Here is a 22805-nt window from a genome sequence, read left to right on the forward strand (position 1 = left end):
AGAGGGATTGAATTTAAGAGCCGTGAGGTGATGATGCAGTTCTACAAAACCTTAGTAAGGCCACATTTGGAGTACTGTGTGCTGTTCTGGTCGCCTCATTTTAGGAAGGATGTGGAAGCTTTGGAAAAGGTGCAAAGAAGATATACCAGGATGTTGCCTGGGTCTTATGAGGAAAGGTTGAGGGTGTTAGGCCTTTTCTCATTAGAACGGAGAAGGATAAGGGGCAAATTGATAGAGGTTTATAAGATGATCAGGGGAATAGATAGAGTAGACAGTCAGAGACCTTTTCCCCAGGTGGAACAAACCATTACAAGGGGACATAAATTTAAGGTGACTGGTGGAAGATATAGGGGGGATATCAAAGCTAGGTTCTTTAACCAGAGAGTAGTGGGGGCATGGAATGCACTGCCTGTGGAAGTAGTTGAGTCAGAAAAATTAGGGACCTTCAAGCGGCTATTGGATTACGGTAGAATGATGGGGTGTAGATTTGTTCTTAATCTAGGACAAAAGTTCGGCACAACATCATGGGCCGAAGGGCCTGTTTTGTGCTGTATTTTTCTATGTTCTATGTGAAGCAGGTGAGTTTGAGGGCTCCCTTGCCGCTGATGCCAGTCCTGTAGCCTTCGGCTGGACCTCTGGTTCCCCCTGGGAGAGTCCACCAGCCCTTGCTGGTCTTGCACTGCCTCAGCATCCTCATCTTCCTCCTCGGAGGTAGCCACACGTTCCTCATCCTCCACCACCACCAGCACGCTGCTCCGCTGCTGTGCCAGGTTGTGGTGGACACAGCAGACCACCACAAAGCGGGCGACCCTCCAGGCGGTGAGCTGCAGGGCACCAGCGGAGTAGTTGAGGCATCGGAGATGCATTTTGAGGAGTCTGATGCACCGCTCAATGACAGTCTGGGTGGCTGCAAGGACTTAATTGTATCAGATCTCCACTTCAGTCTCCAGCCTCCATCTGGCGTCATTAGCCAGATCCTCAGTGGGTACCCCTTATCCCCAAGAGCCAGCCGCCCATCCTGGGGTGGTCCTCGAAGAGGTCGTGGATAACTGACGACCCCAGGATGCAGCTGTCGTGCACATTTCCTGAGAAGCTTGAATACGTGCTGTATATTCAGGGAGGAAAAACCCTTTCTGTTAACGTACTGCAATCCCAGATGGCAAGATGACATGCGTGCATTCTATCCACCACTGGAGCATCCGGCGATGTGGAGAATCCTGCTGCCCGGGCATCTTGTCAGGCTTGGTCCATGTCAGTGTTGATGTAGTTTTCTGCCCGGGGAAACTGGGCATCCGTGACCTGGTTGGGATACGAGGCAATGATTCCCACATGCCCACCTAACGGAATACACTTGGGTGTGTGAGGTGTTCTTCGGGCTGGTTTAGCTCAGAGGGCTAGGCAGCTGGTTTGTGATGCAGAACAAAGCCAGCAGTGCGGGCTCAATTCCCGTACCACCTTACCCAAACAGGCGCCGGAATGTGGCGACTAGGGGCTTTTCACAATAACTTCATACTTGAGACGATAAAAGGTTATTATTATTAACCACGATTGCCAATTTCCTATTAGCAATAGCCTTCAGCCGAACGACCAGAGGCTTCGACAGTTGGTGAGGGTTATGGGTGGTTGTTGGGGAAGATGGGCAGGGACAAGGGTTGCCCCCGGAATGGGTACACGTGATCCAAGGGTTTGCATGGTGGTGCCGCGCGCAGCTGCCATTCCAGCGCCTCCCCCCCCCCCTCCCCACATCCTCTCGCACCTTCCCATGGCGGCCCACCCCTGCAGACAGTTCCCCACCCAGCCGAGGGTCCCCTATGTGCTGCCGGGCACTGGGGCGGCAAGCCCAGCACTCCGGGACTCTTTGCCTAAGAGCAAAGATGGCTACTCACCTCCTTGGCTCCCCACAGAAGCCCTTCCACCAGGAGTACTACTCAGTGCCAGTGTGACCACCTGCTGGGGAGGGTGTTGAATGATGGGAGGCCGTTGGACATGGGGTGACTCCTGTTAATTGTATGGAAACAGGGCTTAAGTGGTGATAATTGGTTTCTTGCCACGCAATGGACTATGGGAGTGGGCTGGTTGCATCGCAAACTATTTGGCACCTGGTGCGGTTCTCGCTTTCGGCCTCTCCTGCTATTCGCCAGCCTCGTTTCACTCGAGCGAGAGCGTAACGAGGCCTGGGAATCGTGCCCTTAGGCTCGAGAACGGAGAATTCTGGCCACTTGTTCCAGGGCACTTAACAAATTCATGATCTTCTCACGTTTGGAAAGGTACAGGTGTGATTTAGTGTATGTGTTAATAATTCTTTGTGTTGAATTCACACTGTGATATTAATAACAAATGTCTTAAAATGTTCATTTCAAATTTGTTTGCTCAATATTTTATCAATGGCATCAAAGCTTTTTTACAATATTAGAGCATGTGGATGAGAAACATGTAAACAGGACTTTATTGTTAAAGTTTCCAACCTACATCGTATTTAACTTAAAATGTCTTATTAGTGCAAGTACATTGAACTCATCAGAAGTATTGTTTTTGACTATTTCAGAAAAAGACATGTCAGAATGAATCAAAAAGAACACTGTGGGTTCTAGAAATGACAGAAAATGCTTGAAATACTTAGGTCAGACTGTGTCTGTGGAGTTAACGTTTCAGGTCGATGACCTTGGATAAGAACTGGAAAAAGTTAGAGATGTTACAGGTTTTGAAGAAGTTGGGTGGGATAAGGACAAAAGGAAAGTCTGTGGGTGAAAGATTGGAGTGCTTGAATGGCAGGTGACTCAGGGTCAAAGGAAAGAAACAAAGATTCAAAAGATCTGCCAAGAGCAGTTGTGGGGCTGTTCGAAAGAGAAAAATTGAAACATGCGAGGAAGAGGAAACAAAATTCCAGGTATTGGAAGCAATACCTGCTCCAGACATTTTTATTAGTTCCTTTGTTTCTTTTGTGCCCTAACACCATTCCCTTTGATCCTGAACTACTACCTCTTCTCTCATTCAATCTCTCCTCTCTTCCACCCTGTCACAGACCTTTGTTTGTTCTTGTCCATCCCTTGCTCTAACATTTTCCCAGTTCAGATGATAGGTCATGTACCTGGAACATTAACTATTTCCCCTCCTCAGATGCTGCCTGACTTGAGTATTTCTAACATTTTCTGCCTTTAAAATCAGAATGAATAGTGGGTGAATTCCAGCTACTTTTTCTAATATGAAGAAACATTTATTCTTTGCAGAGGGAGCATTTAACCTGTTGGCCATCATGATTGTGGTGGGTGACAGCTTGCACAATTTTGCTGATGGCCTAGCCATAGGCGCAGCTTTCTCATCATCTGTCGAAACTGGTATCACCACCACGATTGCTATTTTGTTTCATGAAATTCCCCATGAAATGGGTGAGTTCTTAGTTAACTGTTCTGTTTCCATATCTTAAAATTATTTCTCTCAAATGTAGTCCCCCAAAACATGGTGATTAATTTTGATGCATATGTCGGAATAGAAATGACTGATAACTGTGAGCTCAGTAAGAAGTCTTACAACACCAGGTTAAAGTCCAACAGGTTTGTTTCAAACACGAGCTTTCACCTGAGGAAGGAGCTGTGCTCTGAAAGCTAGTGTTTGAAACAAACCTGTTGGACTTTAACCTGGTGTTGTAAGACTTCTTACTGCGCTCACCCCAGTCCAAGGCCGGCATCTCCACATCATGATAATTGTGAGACTTGCATTGTCACGTCTCTGAAGTAGTAAAAATTGAAAGCACTGAACTTAGTCACAATTTTTTCACCAAGTTTCTGCCTTTAAATTAGCTTACTAACATTTTGGAATGGGGCCTGCTCCACTGAGTTTCTTGCCCCACAACAGCTGTGTTATATTTTGAAACATGATCCAGTCTCATGTCCCATTTGCTCAGTCGGCAATGCTGCTGGGAGTTATTATTAAAAATTATAAGGAGAGATGGTTTTGGGATTGCCAGATCCTATAACTTCTATTCGTTTTCCAGTAATTTAAAAAAAAAAATTTAGAGGAGGCAATTATTTTTCTTTTCCAATTAACGGGCAGTTTAGTGTGGTCAATCCATCAAACCAGCACATCTTTGGGTTGTGGGGGTGAAACCCGCGCAGACACGGGGAGAATGTGCAAACTCCACACGGACGGTGACCCAGGGCCTGGATTCGAACCCGGGTCTTCAACGCCACAGTCCCAGTGCTTACCAATGTGTCACATGCCGCCCCTCATTTTCCGCTAATTGTCTTTCTGCAGCCACTGGGTTCCTACTATTAACTCATTTAACATTCTTATGTATGCCCAATGTTAAAGAGATGCAAAGAGTTCTTCATGAATTCCGGATTTGTTAGAACTTGCGATGATGCGTTCATCCTCAGCAATTTTGTCCTCTTTGGAACACTTCGGGGTAACTAGTTAACTGAACAGGTAGCTTTGAATAAGAACGCCTTTAGGATTTGCAAGAACAGTATCAGAGCCACACCACAATGAGACACATGTCTCCACCTAAATGTTCATTGAGATCCTGATTGATGTTTTGAAGGTCTGCTTTTAGATAGATAGAGAAATACAGCACGGAATAAGCCCTTCGGCCCACGAGGTTGTGCCTAACGTTTGTCCTAGGTTAATCATAGATCATAGAATTTTGGACACTAAGGGCAATTTATCATGGCCAATCCACCCAACCTGCACATCTTTGGACTGTGGGAGGAAACCGGAGTACCCGGAGGAAACCCACGCACACACGGGGAGGATGTGCAGACTCCACACAGACAGTGACCCAAGCCGGAATCAAACCTGGGACCCTGGAGCTGTTACCGTGCTGCTACCGTGCTGCCCTTAAGAACAAATTAATCTGCACTCCATTATTCTACCATAATCCATGTACCTATCCAATAGCCGCTTGATGATCCCTAACGTTTCCAATTCAGCTACTTCCACAGGCAGTGCATTCCATGCCCCCACTACTCTCTGGGTAAAGAACCTACCTCTGACATCCCCCCCCTATATCTTCCACCATTTACCTTAAATTTATGTCCCCTTGTAATGGTTTGTTCCACCCAGGGAAAAGGTCTCTGACTGTCTACTCTATCTATTCCCCTGATCATCTTATAAACCTCTATCAATTTGCCCCTTATCCTTCTCCGTTCTAATGAGAAAAGGCCTAGCACCCTCAACCTTTCCTCGTAAGACCTACTCTCCATTCCAGGCAACATCCTGGTAAATCTCCTTTGCACCTTTTCCAAAGCTTCCACATCCTTCCTAAAATGAGGTGACCAGAACAGCACACAGTACTCCAAATGTGGCCTTACCAAAGTTTTGTACAGCTGCATCATCACCTCACAGCTCTTAAATTCAATCCCTCTGCTAATGAACACAAGCACACCATAGGCCTTCTTCACAGCTCTATCCACTTGAGTGGCAACTTTCAAAGATCGATGAACATGGACCCCAAGATCTCTCTGCTCCTCTACATTGCCAATAACCCTACCGTTAACCCTGTATTCTGCATTCATATTTGTCCTTCCAAAATGGACAAACTCACACTTGTCAGGGTTAAACTCCATCTGCCACTTCCCAGCCCAGCTCTGCATCCTATCTATGTCTCTTTGCAGCCGACAACAGCCCTCCTCACTATCCACAACTCCACTAATCTTCGTATCATCTGCAAATTTACTGACCCACCCTTCAACTCCCTCATCCAAATCGTTAAAAACTTACTGCCTAAGATCAGGAAAGACTGCAATATGCTGAATCTTGGGTGCCCTACAAAATAGTAGCTCGCTGTGCTTTGCCGATCTTTACCATTCACAGGGACATGGACATAAAGATTCCTTGGGACATGGCTCTAGCTTTTTTGGAAGCTGAACAGCATGGAGAACAGAAGCTTCACTTGAGTGAATCCTCAATCATATCTGTAAAGGTCATCCAAACTTCACTGATCAATGCATCTGTTTAACACATTATGCAACCAGTGTTTCTCTTGCCATAAGACATACAAAATAGGAATAGAAGCATGCCTTATGGCTATACTGTTGACAACATCATTCAAAAAGATCACTGCAGAGTTTCCACTTTTCCTGATGATCTCCTTATTGACTGATTCCCTTTGTGCCAAATCTACTGATCTCAGCGTTGAATATACTCACCAACTGACCATGAGCAGTTCTAAAGGCTCACGACCGTCTGAGAGAAGAAATTGCTCCTTATCACAGTCCTAAGTGACTGATCTTTTATCTTGAGGCTATGGCTTCCAGTTCTAGATTTCTCAACAAGTAAAAAAACAAACTCCCAGCATCTACCCTGTCAAACAAATTTTAAATGGTTCAGTGAGGCCACCTCTCATACTTTTAAACTGAAGAGATTAACAGGCCCATTCTACTCATCTGATGAACCTTTGTTGCACCCCCTCTAAGGCAAATAAATCCATCCTTGCAGAAGAGGACTAGAACGCTGTACATCGTATTCTAGGTATGACATCACCAAAGACCTAAATCATTTCATCAAGACCGACTAACTCTTATAGACTAATTATTTTGCAATGAAGGCTCAACATATCATTTGAGGGGCGTTTAAGGGGCGTTTTAACAAATACATGAATAGGATAGGAATAGAGGGGTACAGACCCCCGAAGTGCAGAAGGTTTTTGTTTAGACAGACATCATTATCGGCACAGGCTTTTAGGGCCGAAGGGCCTGTACCTGTGCTGCACTGTTCTTTGTTCTTCATTGTTCTTTAAAGAGCATAAGATGCCATACAGCAGGTTATTATACAAAATTAGGGTTCATGGAATTGGGGCGAATATGGATTGAGGATAAGTAAACGGACTGAAAACAGAGTAGGAATAAATGGGTGATTTTTGGGATGCAGGCTGAAACCATTCAGTCACTGCACTGATCAGTATTGAGCCTCGGCTGTTTAGTATCTATACCTATAAAACTCCCGGCTAGTTCCATCATCAAGAAACTCTGACAGATTAGTCAAATATAATTTCCCTTTTATATAACTGTGTTGACACATTTATAATTTTATTTTGATTTTCCAAGTGCCCAGTTACCATGTCCTTAATAATAAATTCTAGCATTTCCCCTAATGCTGATGTCAGACTATCCATGAATCGCTAAGCGGTCCAAAATAACTGGTTCCATTGATGATTCTTCAAGATGTTGTTCTTTTCTTTCTTCTTTTTTTAATATAAATTTAGAGTACCCAATTTTTTTTCCCAATTAAGGGGCAATTTAGCATGGCCAATCCACCTACCCTACACATCTTTGGGTTGTGGGGGTGAAACACACGCAGACACGAGGAAAATGTGCAAACTTCACATGGACAGTGACCCAGGGCCGGGATCGAACCTGGGACCTCAGCGCCATGGGAAGCAGTGCTAACTACTGTGCCGCGTGCTGCCCCTCAAAATGTTGTTCTAATAAACTGTCTGAGGGCATTCCATGAACTCAACTGTCAAGCTATTTTACCAATTTGCTTTGTCCAATCCATATTGTCATAGGTGCTTCACTCACACTTTCAAATAAATGACAGGTCCTTCAATCGATTACTAGACACGTCATACTTCATCTGACCTCCATGGTTATAATCTTTCAAAACATCAGCATTAGAATAAAATCCTTGCCGATATGAGTATAATCTCCATACATATTGGACAATGAAGTGCATGTTCTACTTCAATACAGGGAACTCAAAAACAACCATGAATCAGACTATATTTTCTAATATCATGCTTTCCCTAGTTTTCAAAATCCTTGGCGGTAAAATAGTTCATTGCAAGTACTACAAATGGGATGATAATAAATTGGCATCACGTTTTATACCAGGCTTGAAGTAAATGGATAAACAAATACAGGATACAAAAATTGCCATCCTACCATATCGTGCTCCTGATGTTGGTCACTTTCACCTCCTCTTTCTTCTGTTCCAGTGACTTTCCTAAGTGCAATCTAAGGGCCAATATAACAAGAGGTGGTTGGCTGCTCCTGTGGTGAAAATGGGGTCATGCTGCTCCTCCTTATGGCAAGATGATCCTTGGAGCAAGCTACTGCTAGATTCATCTCTGAAATTACAGCCGAGGCAGTCCATCCCCGCGGATCCAAGGGTGAAAGATGGATGCCTATTATTTGCTGCTGTCTTGAGAAAGAGCAAGTCACCTCTGGCCATTTCTCCCATTAGGCTCTTGACCTGTGAGTTTAGTAATTGGCTGCCTCGCTGATCTGTTGGCAGCTATTAGTCTGGAACATCCTGAAAGAAAGTAACCTGGTCCCAGTATCTGATATCCAATGTAAAATGTGCTGCCACCAGAGCTTCCATGGAGGAAGAGGCACCAACAGGTCCTAAGGCCACTTCTGAACTGGGGAGCCCCAGAGTCCCAGCTGTTAGGTGCCACATATTCTGCAAGATTCACCTCATGTAGGTGTCGCAATGTATTACGGACAGCAAACCTTGGACTGAACCAGTGCCAGGGAGTGAAAGACAGCACTGGCTCTCTGGGCGACAAGCAATGGCCTATTTATTGGGGAAACTTGATGATGTCCCTTTAGATGGAACAATGCTCTTGCAGAACTTCTGAATGCACTCGGCCTCCTTGTACATAACTCCTTAGAAATAGTTGGAAAATATTTTCTGCACTATACAACTTGGTTCTTCCTAAGTGCTCCATTAGAAGCCTGGCTTGGTCGAACTTTGCTCTTGGTTCTCTTACATATGTATCACAAAAGGGATTCATATTGCAGCTTAACAGGATATTTTAAGGAAATGCCCCACTCTCAAGGGTGACTTCCAAATGAAGTTAGAATTCTCCAAAATGTAGGACAGGAAATGACGATCACAAAAGAGGAATCCAAAGTAAAATTCTTATTCTCTACTCAACAAGATGAAGGGCAGCAATTGGCCTTTAATATTCCAACATGAGCTTTCCGCAACTGATGGTTCAAGTTCAAGTTAGATTAGTTGATCCATGAGTGAAACTGACAAAATCTGGGACTGAGTACAATCATCTTGACTTAACATCCATCCTTTGCATGTCTAGAGCTTAGCTGGAGTGCAGACCCTGCACCTCTCTAAGGCTCATATTCCAACTTCCTCTCCCTTACTGCACTATCCCCTACCCCGTCCGCCCACCCCGCCACCTTAAATAACTTTGCATCTCACCAAACATCAGAATTTCTTGGCGAGCTGTTCGGTGCACAATACTTCCAGAATTTTTCAATAATAACACTTTTTGTCTTCATACAGGGGACTTTGCTGTACTTCTGAACTCTGGTTTATCCATAAAGCTTGCCATGCTGATGAACTTATTGAGTGCACTAACTGCTTTTATTGGACTCTACATTGGTCTCTCTCTATCGGCTGATCACAGTGTTCAGCAATGGATTTTCACTGTGACAGCAGGGATGTTCCTTTACCTTTCTTTGGTAGAAATGGTGAGTTAAAAATGTTTAGTATCTATTACCAACTTTATTGAAACCTCCAGAATTGAATAGTATTTCAGCACACTGTTCAGTAAATTGTGGGCGGGATTCTCCGAAATGGAGGCAGAGCGTCCGCACCATCGTGAACGCCGTCGCATTTCACGACGGCGTGAAACGCGTGCGGGCACTACCGATTCTGGCCCCCGTCAAGGCCGGAGAATCGGCGGCCCAGCCGCGGATAGCGGCCCGCGACCAGCGCCGCGTCAAACGCGCCGTCTCAAATGGTGCCCATTCTCCGCTCCTCGGAGAATCGCGTGTCGGCATCGGGTTGGCATGGTGCGGCTGCGCCGATTCTCCGGCCTGGCGCGGGGCTTGGAGAATCCCACCCTGTACCTTTATGTTGTGTTTAAACTAAACTAGTTACAGAAGGAGAGAATGGTTGCAGTGACCAAAAGCTTGCTTGTAAAGATGAATTTGGATGAGGCTTTTAAATGAGGAAAGAATAGTTGATAGACATGAGGGATTCCGGAGAGTTGGTTCTGCTATTTCCACTGCTGTTACCTTAATGTCAAACTATGCTGGTCTGGGATGGAATCAATCCCAATAGGTACACAGATACACCAACTGAAGAGAGAGCCTGGAACTTCCATCTTCAGAGACTAAACGTGAAATACTGGGTGGGACAGTTTTTTTATTTATTCTTTCAAGAGACATGGGCATCGCAGGCTGTGCCAGTATTTATTGCCCATCCCTAATTGCCCTTGGGGCGGCAATTAAGAGTCAACCACATTGCTGTGGTTCTGGAGTCACATGTAGGCCAGACCAGGTAAGGATGGCAAATTTCCTTCCCTAAAGGACACTAGTGAACCAGATTGTTTTACAACAATTGACAATGGTTTAATGGTCATCATTAGATTTTCAATTCCAGGTATTTTATTGAGTTTAAATTCCTACACCTGCAGTAGTGGGATTCGAACCCAGGATCCCAGAACATTTCCTGGGTCCCTGGATTATCATTCCAGTGACAATATCAATAGACCACCACTTCACGGTTGCTGAGGTGAAGACTTGGGGAAAGTGAGGATAAATGAGGAAACTCTAGTGACCAGGTCCTGTGCGGCAAGAGGAGCTGGGTGATAGCGGGACCAGTGGTCAGCACTGTTGCTTCACAATGCCAATGACCTGGGTTCGATTCCCAGAATGGGTCACTGTCTGTGCGGGGACTGCCCATTCTCCCCATGTTTGCATGGGTCTCCTCCGGCTGCTTGAGTTTCCTCCCACAATTCCCGAAAGACGTGCTGTTAGGCAATTTGGACATTCTGAATTCTCCCTCTGTGTACCCTAACAGGCGCCAGAGTGTGGCAACTAGGGGCTTTTCACAGTATCTTCATTGCAGTGTTAATGTAAACCTACTTGTGACACAAATAAAAATTATTATTTATATCATGATTATTCCTACTTTGCAACTAAGCAAGATAATTCTCTGTGTACAAACACAAGGGTTATTCACCATTACAGTGACAGGATCCTATAGAATCATTGCACACTGTTGTTTGTAAACACTGACACAGGTTACTTATCCACACTCCCTCGCAGAAAACCCATTTTAATTACCTGTTTTGAATGATCTTCTGTGAAGTATGATGTGTTGGGTAAGCTGGGTCTATGTGGACTGCGTTTGATGCAGTGTAGAGAGAGACAGGCTTCCAACACTTGATGAGATGCAACACGATTTTATTTAACATCTAACTATATTACATGCTTAACTGTGAGTTGACACTATGCTGACTTGACTGGAGACCTGAGGCTAGCCTGACCAGACTAACTGACTACCATATGGTGTTTGCCCTGCCTGCTGCTCACGAGCTCTGACTGCATCAGAGGCTGGATCTTGAAAGAGTGGGAAAACTGGTGCCCCCTGGCTTTATAGTGGTTGTGTCCTGTCTGGTGATTGGCTGCTGTGTTCTGTGTGCTTACTGGTCATCTTGTGTGTCAACCATTGCCTGTCTGCACTCCATCATATACATGGATGTGTATTATGACAATGTATAAAAATAGCTGGCTATTTTAAATATTTCCTGAAAATAAGTGTGGGGATGATGATGTGCGAGTACCTTCCTCCTGTAATACAGGCAGCATGTCAACTTTGTGCGTAATTGAATGATCTCGACATCCAGCCATCTCTGACATGCTGTTCATTGGCCGGATACATCAGCAGGGAGCAATACTGTGAGTGGTTAACACCATTTGAAGCTAGGTTGCGCTGCTTAAAGCTCGTCTGCACCTCTTAAAATGTAGGTACGTTGTGGTTGAAGCAGCGGCTGGGAGTAATGGTGAAGTGAATTTGAGCTGGGAAGAGTGAGGAATCGCACAAAAGAGAAGGGAATGGGCTCAAAGGATTTTAGATGCTGTACTGGAGGAGTTTTTGGTGTGAGGTGGATAGAAGGAGAGACGTTCTTTATCCACAGGGAGGAAGGAGACCTTCTAAATCTGCACTCCGAAAACAAGGGAGCAAATAATCATGGTGGTTAATGCCAGGAATCAAGCCCCAAGGACCAAAATGCTGTGTTCACAGGAAGATCAATTACCTCTCACAAGTGGACAAGGTCAGTGAAGCATCCACAAATGCCAAATACTGCCAAAGCACCAGCTTAGATCAGCACACTCTCCCTCATCACTCACTACTAACAACCGCTATCAATGAAACCTCATACCACGCATACATTTCACCTCATACATGTAATAACCCTCACACCTCCTCATCACAAATTGCACACACACTGCCAGCTATTCATCTGTGACAACCACATCAGCCAGAGAGATTGCACAAACTTAGTGCCACACTTCCTCTCTCCTGCAGGACGAGATTGAGGACAAGTGGATGTAGTTGGAGTTAACTGGAGTGGGGACAATGATGCCTGACCACCATGGAGGAGATGATCCTTTATGGGGATGACCATTACTGAGGCTGTGGCTGGGACAAACCTCAAATCATCAAAGGTGATGGTATTCTTATATTTAATGTTCGTTAACACATTTCATTCCCCTACACCACCAGCCCACCCCAAACTTGCTTTATAAATTGCAGATCATAGATGTATGTATTTCTTGCTTTCACCCACTCTCCACAGCACAAATTTACCCATGTGCCTTTTTTTCTTTCAGATAGCCAAGGGGTGTAGCCTGAGGAACAAGGCGAAAATGATGCTGCAGGCACAGAACCACCAGTCAATTCCACACTCACAGCCAGCAGCACAGATACTGACACTGCCCATCATTTAGAGGATCGCATGAAACCAATATTTGCACATGGTGAGCCACTGGGCTCAAATAGGCCTGTAATCAGGCCAGAGAACAAGGTGTCGTTCACCGAAGGATGAGATCACACAAGTTTCATTGCTCAAGACTCGGGTGAAGACTTTGCTGGGCCAGACTATAGATGAAGGCTATATGCAAGAAATATTTGGTGCATTGTCAGGCCTGCTAGAAAGCCTGCTTTCAAAATGTTTGGAGCATTGTCAGGCCTGCTAGAAAGCCTGCTTTCAATATCAAGGATCTTGCAGCAGTTCAGCACCAACCTGGGACATGACTTTACACAGAGCTTGGAGCCCATGCTTTCCAGTGTAGGAGTAGAAACCAACTGCACTTGCACGTTTGTGGACCCATGCTCCAGTGGCTGCTGGCCAATGTCTCAGTTTCCATTGGGGAGTGGGTAGGAAAGTGGTGTGGAGGCTGAGGATCAGTTATCATTGTGTTGAATGGAGAAACAGCCTCAAGGGGCATGGTCTGCTCCTGCTCTTATTGCATAAGTTCTTACGTCTTTATGTTCACTGCAGCACAAGCAGCAAACACCAATATCCAGGTGCCACAGTGCAAGCTCAGTCTGTTGTCATGCAAAGTTTGCTTGCTGTCATGTAAACTCAGGCTGCTGTTAATAAGGCTGTCGATACCAGTGTGCATTGTAACAGGCGTGCAGGTTGTCACAGTAATCTCTCTTGCAAAAGACTGTGAAGATTGCTGCGGAACCACCCTGGGGGGAGTGGCAGTGGCTCCATGAGAATTAAGCTGCTGTCTTCTCTCAGAGAAGCTGCATTAATTCTCCCAACACTTACACTCTGCTAGTGCTCTTGCACTTGTTGTTACCTGACAGCCAGTCAGCCCAGGCCGTGGCTCCTGTACAGCTGGTGGAATGGACAGTCCTCTCATGATAGTGAGGATATGCAATAGATAATTGAGTTTTACACCCATTCTGTTGAATATTTCAGGGCTCTTCTAGAGTAGTCTATACAGTGGAAGCATTATTACAGTATTTCAATGCTCTGACAAGTACATTTTGTGTGATAGCATGGTTCTCATTGTATTCATGCTACCCACATCGGTGTGGGTTGCACACTGGCGTTATCAGCCATGTCAACATAGAATAGGCCCTGTCATCTGGTTGCCACCCTTCTGTTTGCCTTGGTGGCTCAGATGGTACTGGCACAGCAGACTGGCACAGAATTAAGATATCATGGCTTCTGCCAGGATACCAGGCATTGACCTGTACCTATGACCACACATCAGCTGGACATCAAAGGAGTGGAATCCCTTCCTGTCCTTGGAGAGGGCAGAGTTGACATTCTGTATTTGCAAAGTAACGATAGGCATTCTTGATGGAACCATCAATTCACCAGACACGAAGGGCAGCACGGTGGCCTAGTGGTTAGCACAACCGCCTCACGGCGCTGAGGTCCCAGGTTCGATCCCGGCTCTGGGTCACTGTCCGTGTGGAGTTTGCACATTCTCCCCGTGTCTGCGTGGGTTTCGCCCCCACAACCCAAAAATGTGCAGGGTAGGTGGATTGGCCACGCTAAATTGCCCCTTAATTGGAAAAAATAATTGGGTAATCTAAATTTATAAAAAAAAAAAAAAAAAAATTCACCAGACACGTGTTTCCGATATGAATCCAGGCTTTAATCGACTTACTTCAGAGCCAGCCTCTTACCCGTCGATGAACTCGTAGTGAACTCAGGCTGACTCTGGACAAGGGTATTTATACAGCTGCACTAGAGGGAGGAGTCGTGGGCGGAGCCAAGGGTGGAGCCCAGTACAAGTTCCTGAGTGCTCCCAGCGCTACTCCCCCTAGTGGTAGGATGGCGCTACTGCGCTTACAACGAGAGTGTGAATTGACATATATACATCTATATATTACATTCACCACATTCAACTTCTGCAAAAAAATCAAGTCCGGCGGGGGTGGTGGTCTATAAAGTCAGTCTGTCTGGTGGTCGAATTGTCTGCTGTGATCTGCGGAGCACCGGGGTTGCAGCCTCTTGCAGTGGCTGGATGGGTGTTGTGTGCTGGGGTATGATGGCGGACTCCAGGGAGGTTTGTATTCGAGCTTCATACTCTCCTGGTTCGACTGGGGACTGGGGGTGCTGGGGGCTCGCCGGCGTGGGGGCGTAGAACTGGTGGAGTGAGCTCGTGGGTTCGGGAGCGCAAGAGGGCGGCAGCATGGGGTGTAGGGTGAGAGGTCCTTCTGTGGGGGTAGAGGGGGCGCTGGATCCGGCGGGTGCCAGATCCCGGAGGGATACTGTGTCCTGACGGCCGTCAGGGAACTCAACGAATGCGTACTGGGGGTTGCAGTGGAGCAGGCGCACCTTTTCAACAAGGGGGTCGGTTTTGTGTGCCCTGACGTGTTTCCTCAGAAGTACGGGGTCCGGCGTCCTCAACCATGCCGGAAGTGAGACCCCCGTGGTAGTGCCCCTAGAAAAAATGAAGAGCCTCTCGTGAGGGGTCTGGTTGGTCGCCGTACACAAAAGGGACCTAATAGCATGGAGCGCGTCTGGGAGGACTTCCTGCCACTGGGAGACTTGGAGCTTTCTGGACCGGAGGGTCAGTAGGACGGCCTTCCAGACCGTCGCGTTCTCCCTTTCCACCTGTCCGTTCCCCCTGGGGTTGTAGCTGGTAGTCCTGCTCGAGGCAATGCCCTTGTCGAGCAGGTACTGACGCAGCTTGTCGCTCATGAAGGACGAACTCCGGTCGCTGTGTACGTAGCTGGGGAAACCAAACGGGGTGAAGATGCTATGCAGGGCCCTAATGACTGTGTGTGAGGTCATGTTGGGGCACGGGATAGCGAATGGGAAACGGGAGAACTCGTCTACGACGTTTAAGAAGTAAACGTTCTTGTTGGTTGAGGGGAGTGGCCCTTTGAAATCAATCGCGAGGCGTTCAAAGGGCCTAGAAGCCTTGACCAGGTGGGCCCTGTCTGGTCTATAGAAGTGCGGTTTGCACTCTGCACAGATCGGGCAGTCCCTGGTGATCGCTTTTACCTCCTCGTTAGAGAAAGGCAGGTTTCGGGCCCTGATGTAGTGGGCGAGCCGGGTGACCCCCGGGTGGCAGAGGTCATTGTGGATGACTTTTAATCGGTCGATCTGCGCGCTGGCGCATGTCCCGCGGGATAGGGCATCCGGAGGCTCGTTGAGCTTCCCGGGTCGATATTTGATATCGTAATTGTGGAGAGTGGAGGTGGAGAGTTCGATCCTCCACCTCAGAATTTTGTTGTTTTTTATTTTGCGGAGAGGGTACGGGTGTAAAATGCAACTGGTCTCCCTGCCTGATTTAACGTAGATGCTAATGAGCCAAATTTCTCAGCTGCAAACTTTTACTTTCAGCAGTTTCCTTGAAGTGGTAAATGTTGGTGGGAAAGAATACTCAGTCTTTTCTCGACCGTGTGGAGTTGTAAAAGTTGCGTTTATTCAAAATTGCTGTGTGCACACAGGAGAGAAAAATTCTGCTGCTACTCTTAGCTCGCAAAAGTCTACTCTGATCATATTCAGGGTTACATGCATATATATGTAAAGTTCTTTCAGAGTTACAAGCAGGCATTGACGTCATCGATTGATTCCAAACAATACAAAGTGATCAGTAGGCATTTTCTGGGCCCCTTAATGAGAAAACGATTTACTAATACAATGCATCTTTACAATTTCCCGAGACCTGTTCAAAATATTCCCCTTAACCTGAACACCTTGATGGGGTGTTAATGCGTTTTTATTCCCTGCCCTGGGCTGGACAATGGATCTCCTACAGACAGGCTGGAGCCATGGTTTCTGTGACATGGGTCCCCATTCTTATTCTAATGCCCTGTAGGATGATTCAATTATCCCGGAGTGCAGGTGATTTTACTTTAAGGTTCAACATTTTAACCCCTTGCCTACTGGTTTTCCCCTTGTCATGAGCTGCTATAAACCTGGAACATCTTTATTATTAATTATATCAATTCTTTAATACATATTGCAATTTTTTCCGCTAACATTAAAAAATGCTTTTAATCAAGGTAAATGTGAAATTAGAACATGTTTAGCATCGGAGAATCATCTAGTACAGAAGAGGCCCTTCGGCCCGTCAAGCCTGCACCGACCAAAGAAAAACTACTCTAATCTACACTAATCCCACTTCCCAACATGTGGCCCACAGCCTTGAATGTTATGACATTTCAAGTGCTCATCCAAGTATTTTTTAGAGATTGTGAGATTTCCTGCCTCAACCTGTGCAGGCAGTGCATACCAGATTCCTACCACCCTCTTGGTGAACTTATTTTTCCTCAAATCCCCTCTAAACCTCCTCCCTTTCACCTTAAAATTATGCACCCTCGTTATTGACCCTTCAACTAAAGGGAACAGCTCCTTTCTATCCATCCTGTCCATGCCCCTCGTAAATCCGGTAGCAAATTGTTATATTTTGTGACCCATTAAGCTGAAAGCCAGTTTACATGGGATATGTGATTTCCAGAAAATAAAACAAGGCCAGTTTTATTATTTTACTTCATTAAGTTTAATCAAGCAAAGAATCACACCATACAAAATATTGCACAATAAGTCCTTTGTCGTGCAATTACATTGCTAGGCAATTGATCTGAAAGACCTAAATCTAACTTCCAGCTTTAAGTATTTAGGCGATGTGCTTATTAAGGCCACAAACAGCTATTTGTATTTTTAGACATATCGGTACAGTATTTCAGTAACATAAACTTTGACAACCATAAGTAACATTTCCAAACATTTTTAATTCATGAACGGTCTATTAAGTTGCATAGCATGGTCCCGGAAAATTAAGTCAGACTGGTGATTTGCTACAAAGCCATGTTTCAATTAACTGTTTGCAAAAAGACCATGATGAAAACAATTCCCCAAATGAAAATGAGAACATTTGGAATGAGAATTTTCATAGATACAGTATTGCAGGCCACAGCGTGCTGATCACAATATTCCACTGAATGATAAAGTGGAGGTTGCAGTTTTCCCACATTAGCTTCTCATCTTAGTCGCACTATCAAAGCAAAATACAAGATGAAGGTTTTTGGATCTCTCAATACAGGTTGTTTTAAGTGGGTCATAGAAATCACTTACAGAGTGACATATTTGCTGCATTTTAGTTTTAGTCCTGTCACTATGATCACACAATATGTAAACACCAATGATATATGTTTATAACTAACTTTACATCCCATTTATCACACAATTAGCCCGATATTTCTCTGATGGTGACTTCATATACATCGGCATTGACATTTCAAACCTCCCCCATTGGTTGGAAAGTGCTTTGGGATGCCCTAAGGTTGTGAAAGATGCTATACAAATGCAAATCTTTCTGTTAGAGTAGTACTTTGTTGATATAACAGACCCAATTTTCGAATAACACAAATGTGGAACTGTGCCGATGTATCGTGGAAAAACCATGGGCAGGATCCTCCTTTCCAGAGTCTTGGGGCGGGATTCTCTCAGCCCGGGGGTGGGCCGGAGAATCACCGTGACTGGCGTGGATCGCGTCACGCCGCCCTAACACGATTCTCTGCAGAGCGGAGAATCGGTGCCCTTGGCGCCGGGATGATCGGCGCGGTGCCGGTAGCGGCCCCCCCACCGATTCCTCGGCGTGGAAGGGTCCTCGTCCGACCCTGGGGGGGGGGGGGGGGGCCTCTGTTTTGGCCTGCCCACGATCGGGGCCCAGCGATCAGCGGGCCGGCCTCTCGGGCTGGGGGCCTCCTTTCTTCCGCCGGCCCCTGTAACGCCACGCCATGTTGCGTCGGGGCCGGCGCGGAGAAGGGAGCCACTGTGCATGCGCGCGTTGGCGCCGGTGCCGCTGCTCATGTGCACGTTGGCGCCGGTGCTACTGCGCATGCGCAGACTCCGCGGCATTCAGTTCACGCCGGGATCGGCAGCTGGAGCAGCGTGGGTTGCTCCAGTGCCATGCTGGCCCCCTGTAGCATCCAGAATTGCTGATCCTGTTGCTCAGGAAACGCGACGGCGTTTACAACGTCTTGCTGCCAGCAGAGAATTGGAACATTTTCATGCTGCCTACATGAGCACCGGGGAGGCATGATTCCATCTATGCAAATGAGCCAGCATGCTGCCCACGTGCATCCTGGCGAGTCCCGATTCCCCAGGCGTGTGATTTGCTGGGCTCGAAAATCCCATTGAGAGGCTGACAAGCTGGGTCTTTTTTTTTAATAAATTTAGATTACCCAATTATTTTTTCCAATTAAGGGGCAATTTAGCGTAGCCAATCCACCTACTCTGCACATTTTAGGGTTGTGGGGGCGAAACCCACGCAGGCATGGGGAGAATGTGCAAACTCCACACGGACAGTGACCCAGAGCCGGGATCGAACCTGGGACCTCAGCGCCGTGAGGCAGTTGTGCTAACCACTAGGCCACCGTGCTGCCCTAGCTGGGTCTTTTAAGTGCTTCACTCACCCCAGACTCTCAGTCCAGCCATGAACCTGCATCACGCTTCCTTGATGTGGACATCCACAGGATGTTGGACACCGTTAAGGAGTGGAGAGACACCCTCTGACTCAGTGTGGGGCGGAGACAACAGCCAGCTGTTCTGAATAAAGCCTGGGATGAGGTGGCAGATTGAATGAGTGCTGGCAGCCTGACTATGAGGACCGGTAAGCAATACAAGAGGAAGATGAATGACCTCCTTCGAGACCTCAGGTGAGTAACCACCTGTGTGACATTGGCATCAATCCCGTCCTAGGCACCTGACATTTGCCCTTATATGCCAGTAATACGCCACCTACCATAATGTCCCTCAGAACTCACCATCCAGGAATCCCCAACACATGCTCTGCCCTCTTTGGCCAGGCACCTTGCCCACATATGCCACCAGCTAGAAGCCCCCCCCCCCCCCCCCCTCCCATTTCCGTGGCCTGTTGAACCTACTCTGGGTCCTCGCGTGGCTTATTCTGGGCACTGTATTTATCCTCCTCATCTGACAAGGCCTGCTGTTCTTTTCCCTCCAGCATGTAGCCCTGCTGATTCATGGTGTTGTGCATGATGCAGCAGGCCACCATGATATGGTGACTTTAATCTTCATGTTGATTGGGTTGATCAAGTTGGAAAGGATAGATACAGCAATTAATTAATAAGTACAGTAGGGATAGTTTCCCCGAGCAATATGTCATGGAGCTAACCAGGGAACAGGCTATCTTGGATCTAGTAATATGTAATGTTCAGATTTAATAAATGACCTCAGAGTTAAAGATCCCCTTGGAAGTAGTGATCATGACGTTATGAATTTATTATTCAGTTTGCGAGTGAGAAACTTGGGTTGGAAACAACTGTTTAATTTAAATAAAGGGAATAACAATGAAATGAGGGGGAGTTAGCTAAAGTGGACTGGCAGATAGATTCACTGGAAGACAATAAACAAACAATGGCAGACATTTAAGGAGATAATTCATGACTCTCAGCAAAAATATATCCCAGTAAGGAGGAAAGATTCCAAGAAGGATAAACTAAACGTGGCTAACCAAGGAAGTTAAAGAGAATATTAAGTTGAAAGAAAAAGCATATGAGGAGATAAAAGTTAGTGATAGCCCTGAAGACTGGGATAAATTCAGAATCCAGCAAAGGAGAACCAAAAAGATAATAAAGAGCGAGAAAATAAACTACGAGGGCAAACTCGTGCGGAACATAAAAGTTGACAATAAGAGCTTATTTAAATATATAAAAGGGAAGAGAGGGGTCAAAGTGAACATAGGCCCCTTAGAAAATGTATCTGGGGAGATAGTTATGGGGAACAAGGAAATGGCAGATGAGTTGAAGACATATTTTGCTTCAGTCTTTATGGTGGAAGATACTTTGAACATCTGATTAATACTAAAGAATATGGGGGAGCAATTAAATACCATCACCATCACTAGAGAAGTAGTACTAGACAAACTAATGGGGCTAAAGGCCGATACATGCCCTGGCACTGATGGACTGCATCCAAGGATTCTAAAAGAAGTAGCTACAGAGATGGTGGATGCATTTGTTGTAATTTTCCAAAGGTCCTTGGATTCTTGAGAAGTACCAGATAATTGGAAACATGTTAATGTATTGCCGCTGTTCAAAAAGAAAGGGAGACAAAATGCAGATACACATAGGCCAGTTAACTTATCTATTGTTGGAAAAATGCTGGAATCAATTATTAAGGAAGTAGTAACAGCACATTTTGAAAATCATAATCAAATCAAGCTTTCTTCCCTCTCTCTTGGGCTGTCCCTCAGAGTCAAGGGCAACTTACTTCCACACCAGGGAGGTGGGTTCTGCGGTGACTGAATATGTCGATCCTGGACCCGCAAACTCTGCCACAGGGTTGGCAGGTGGTGCTGATGAGGTGGGTGGGTGGGACGATATGGATTCTGCGCTCTCCTTGATTATGATTTACGTTTGACCTCCATGTGCTCCACCCTATGACACTCCAGGTTATTGGTGCCTTTGAGGATGCTTTTTCACCAGTTTGTGCATTCTAAGACGATTGCCATTGCGGAGCTCGGAGTTGAACACTTGTTTTGGGAGTCTTATGTCGGGCTTGCGGACAATGTGGCCCGCCCATCGCAGCTGGGCGAGTATGGCCAATGCCTCGATACTGGGGTATTGGTCTGGGAGAGGATGCTCATGTTTGTACGTCTATCCAACCAGTGGATTTGCAGACCTTTGTGGAGGCAATATTTGTGATATCTCTCAAGGGTTTGAGGTGTCTGCTGTGCATTGTCCAGCTCCTGATGCACGCAGGAGGGCGGGGACCATGGCTGCTCTGTAAACCATGAGCTTGGTGCTGGATTTGAGATCTTGGTCTTTGACTACTCTGCTCCTCGAGCATCCGAAGACTGCACTGGTGCTTTGGAGTCGATGTTGGATTACGTCATCAATGTCTGCTCGCACCGAGAGGAGTTTCACCGAGGTATGGGAAATGATCCAAGTTGTCCAAGAACTCAGAGTCGATCTTGATAGTTGGGGGCAGTTTTGTGTGGCAGGTGCGGGCTGGTCGAGAACCTTTTGTTTTCCAGATATTTAGTCTGAGGCCCTTCTCTCATGTGTCTCAGTGAATGCATCAACGATGTTTTGTAGCTCGGCCTCTGAGTGTGCACACACACAGGCATCGTCTGCATATTGCAGCTCAATGACAGAAGTTGGGGTGGTCTTGCTTCTGGCCTCGAGGCGTTGGGGGTCGGATAGTTTCCTGCTTGTCTGATAGGTTAGCTCAGAGTGACGTGGTTGGGTTTTGCTGTGAGGAAGATGGAGAAGAGCATTGGTGCGATGACACCGTCCTGTTTGACCGCAGTTTGCACACGAATTGGGTCTGTGGTGGTACCTCACAAAAGGTTAAGTCGTAAGATAAGAGCCCAAGGTGTTGAAGGTAGTGGGCGGGATTCTCCAACCCCGCGCCGGGTCGCCAATTCTCCGGTCACTGGAGAATCGGTGCCATTGGTGTCGGCACGGCGCTGGTCAGGGGCCGCTCTACGCAGCTCCCCCAGCGATTCTCCGCGCGTGATTGGTCGAGTGCCCGCCGAGTTAGACCGTGTCCCTCTGGCGCCGTTCTCGTATGGTCCTACCCGGCGGGACCTCGCTGTTCATGTTGCGGAGAGGGGGGTGGCCTGGTGGGTGTGTGGTGGGGGGGCATCCGACCCCGTGGGGGGGAGTGAGGGGGGGGGGGAGGCCTCTATGGTGACCTGGCCCGTGATCGGAGCGTACCGATCGGCGGGCAGACTTATCCTGGTGGGGGCCTATGTTCCTCCGTGCCGGGCCCCTGTAGCTCTCCGACATGTTGCGTCAGGGCTGGTATGGAGAAGGCAACCCACCTCATGCGCGAACTTGCGCTGGCCATAGCGCGCATGCGTAAATTCACACCGGCTGTAGTGCGCATGCTCGAACTCGCGCCAACTGTAGCACGCATGTGCGGACCCGCAGCGCCCGTTCTGATGCCCGGATCGGCAGCTGGAGCATCGTGAGGCTCTCCAGTGGCGTGCTGGTCCCCTGTGCAGCACAGGATCGCTGATCCTAGGGGCCAGATGACGCTGCCGTAAAACGCTCCGGCGTTTATGATGGCGTCAACACTTAGCCCCAGAATCAGAGAATCC

At 46.8% G+C, this 22805-nt stretch overlaps 1 protein-coding gene across 2 annotated transcripts in view; it reads left to right on the forward strand.

Annotated features, from left to right (window-relative positions):
* Window positions 1–22805, forward strand: part of LOC119966421 (zinc transporter ZIP12-like) — a 152785-nt gene that overhangs the window by 91392 nt on the left and 38588 nt on the right. For both annotated transcript variants that reach the window (XM_038798047.1, XM_038798046.1), the window contains 2 exons: window positions 3228–3386; window positions 9241–9428. In XM_038798047.1, coding sequence (XP_038653975.1) covers window positions 3228–3386; window positions 9241–9428 — 347 coding nt within the window. The remainder of the gene's footprint in view (window positions 1–3227; window positions 3387–9240; window positions 9429–22805) is intronic.

This window comes from Scyliorhinus canicula, chromosome 5 (assembly GCF_902713615.1).
Source record: "Scyliorhinus canicula chromosome 5, sScyCan1.1, whole genome shotgun sequence".
NCBI lineage: Eukaryota > Metazoa > Chordata > Chondrichthyes > Carcharhiniformes > Scyliorhinidae > Scyliorhinus > Scyliorhinus canicula.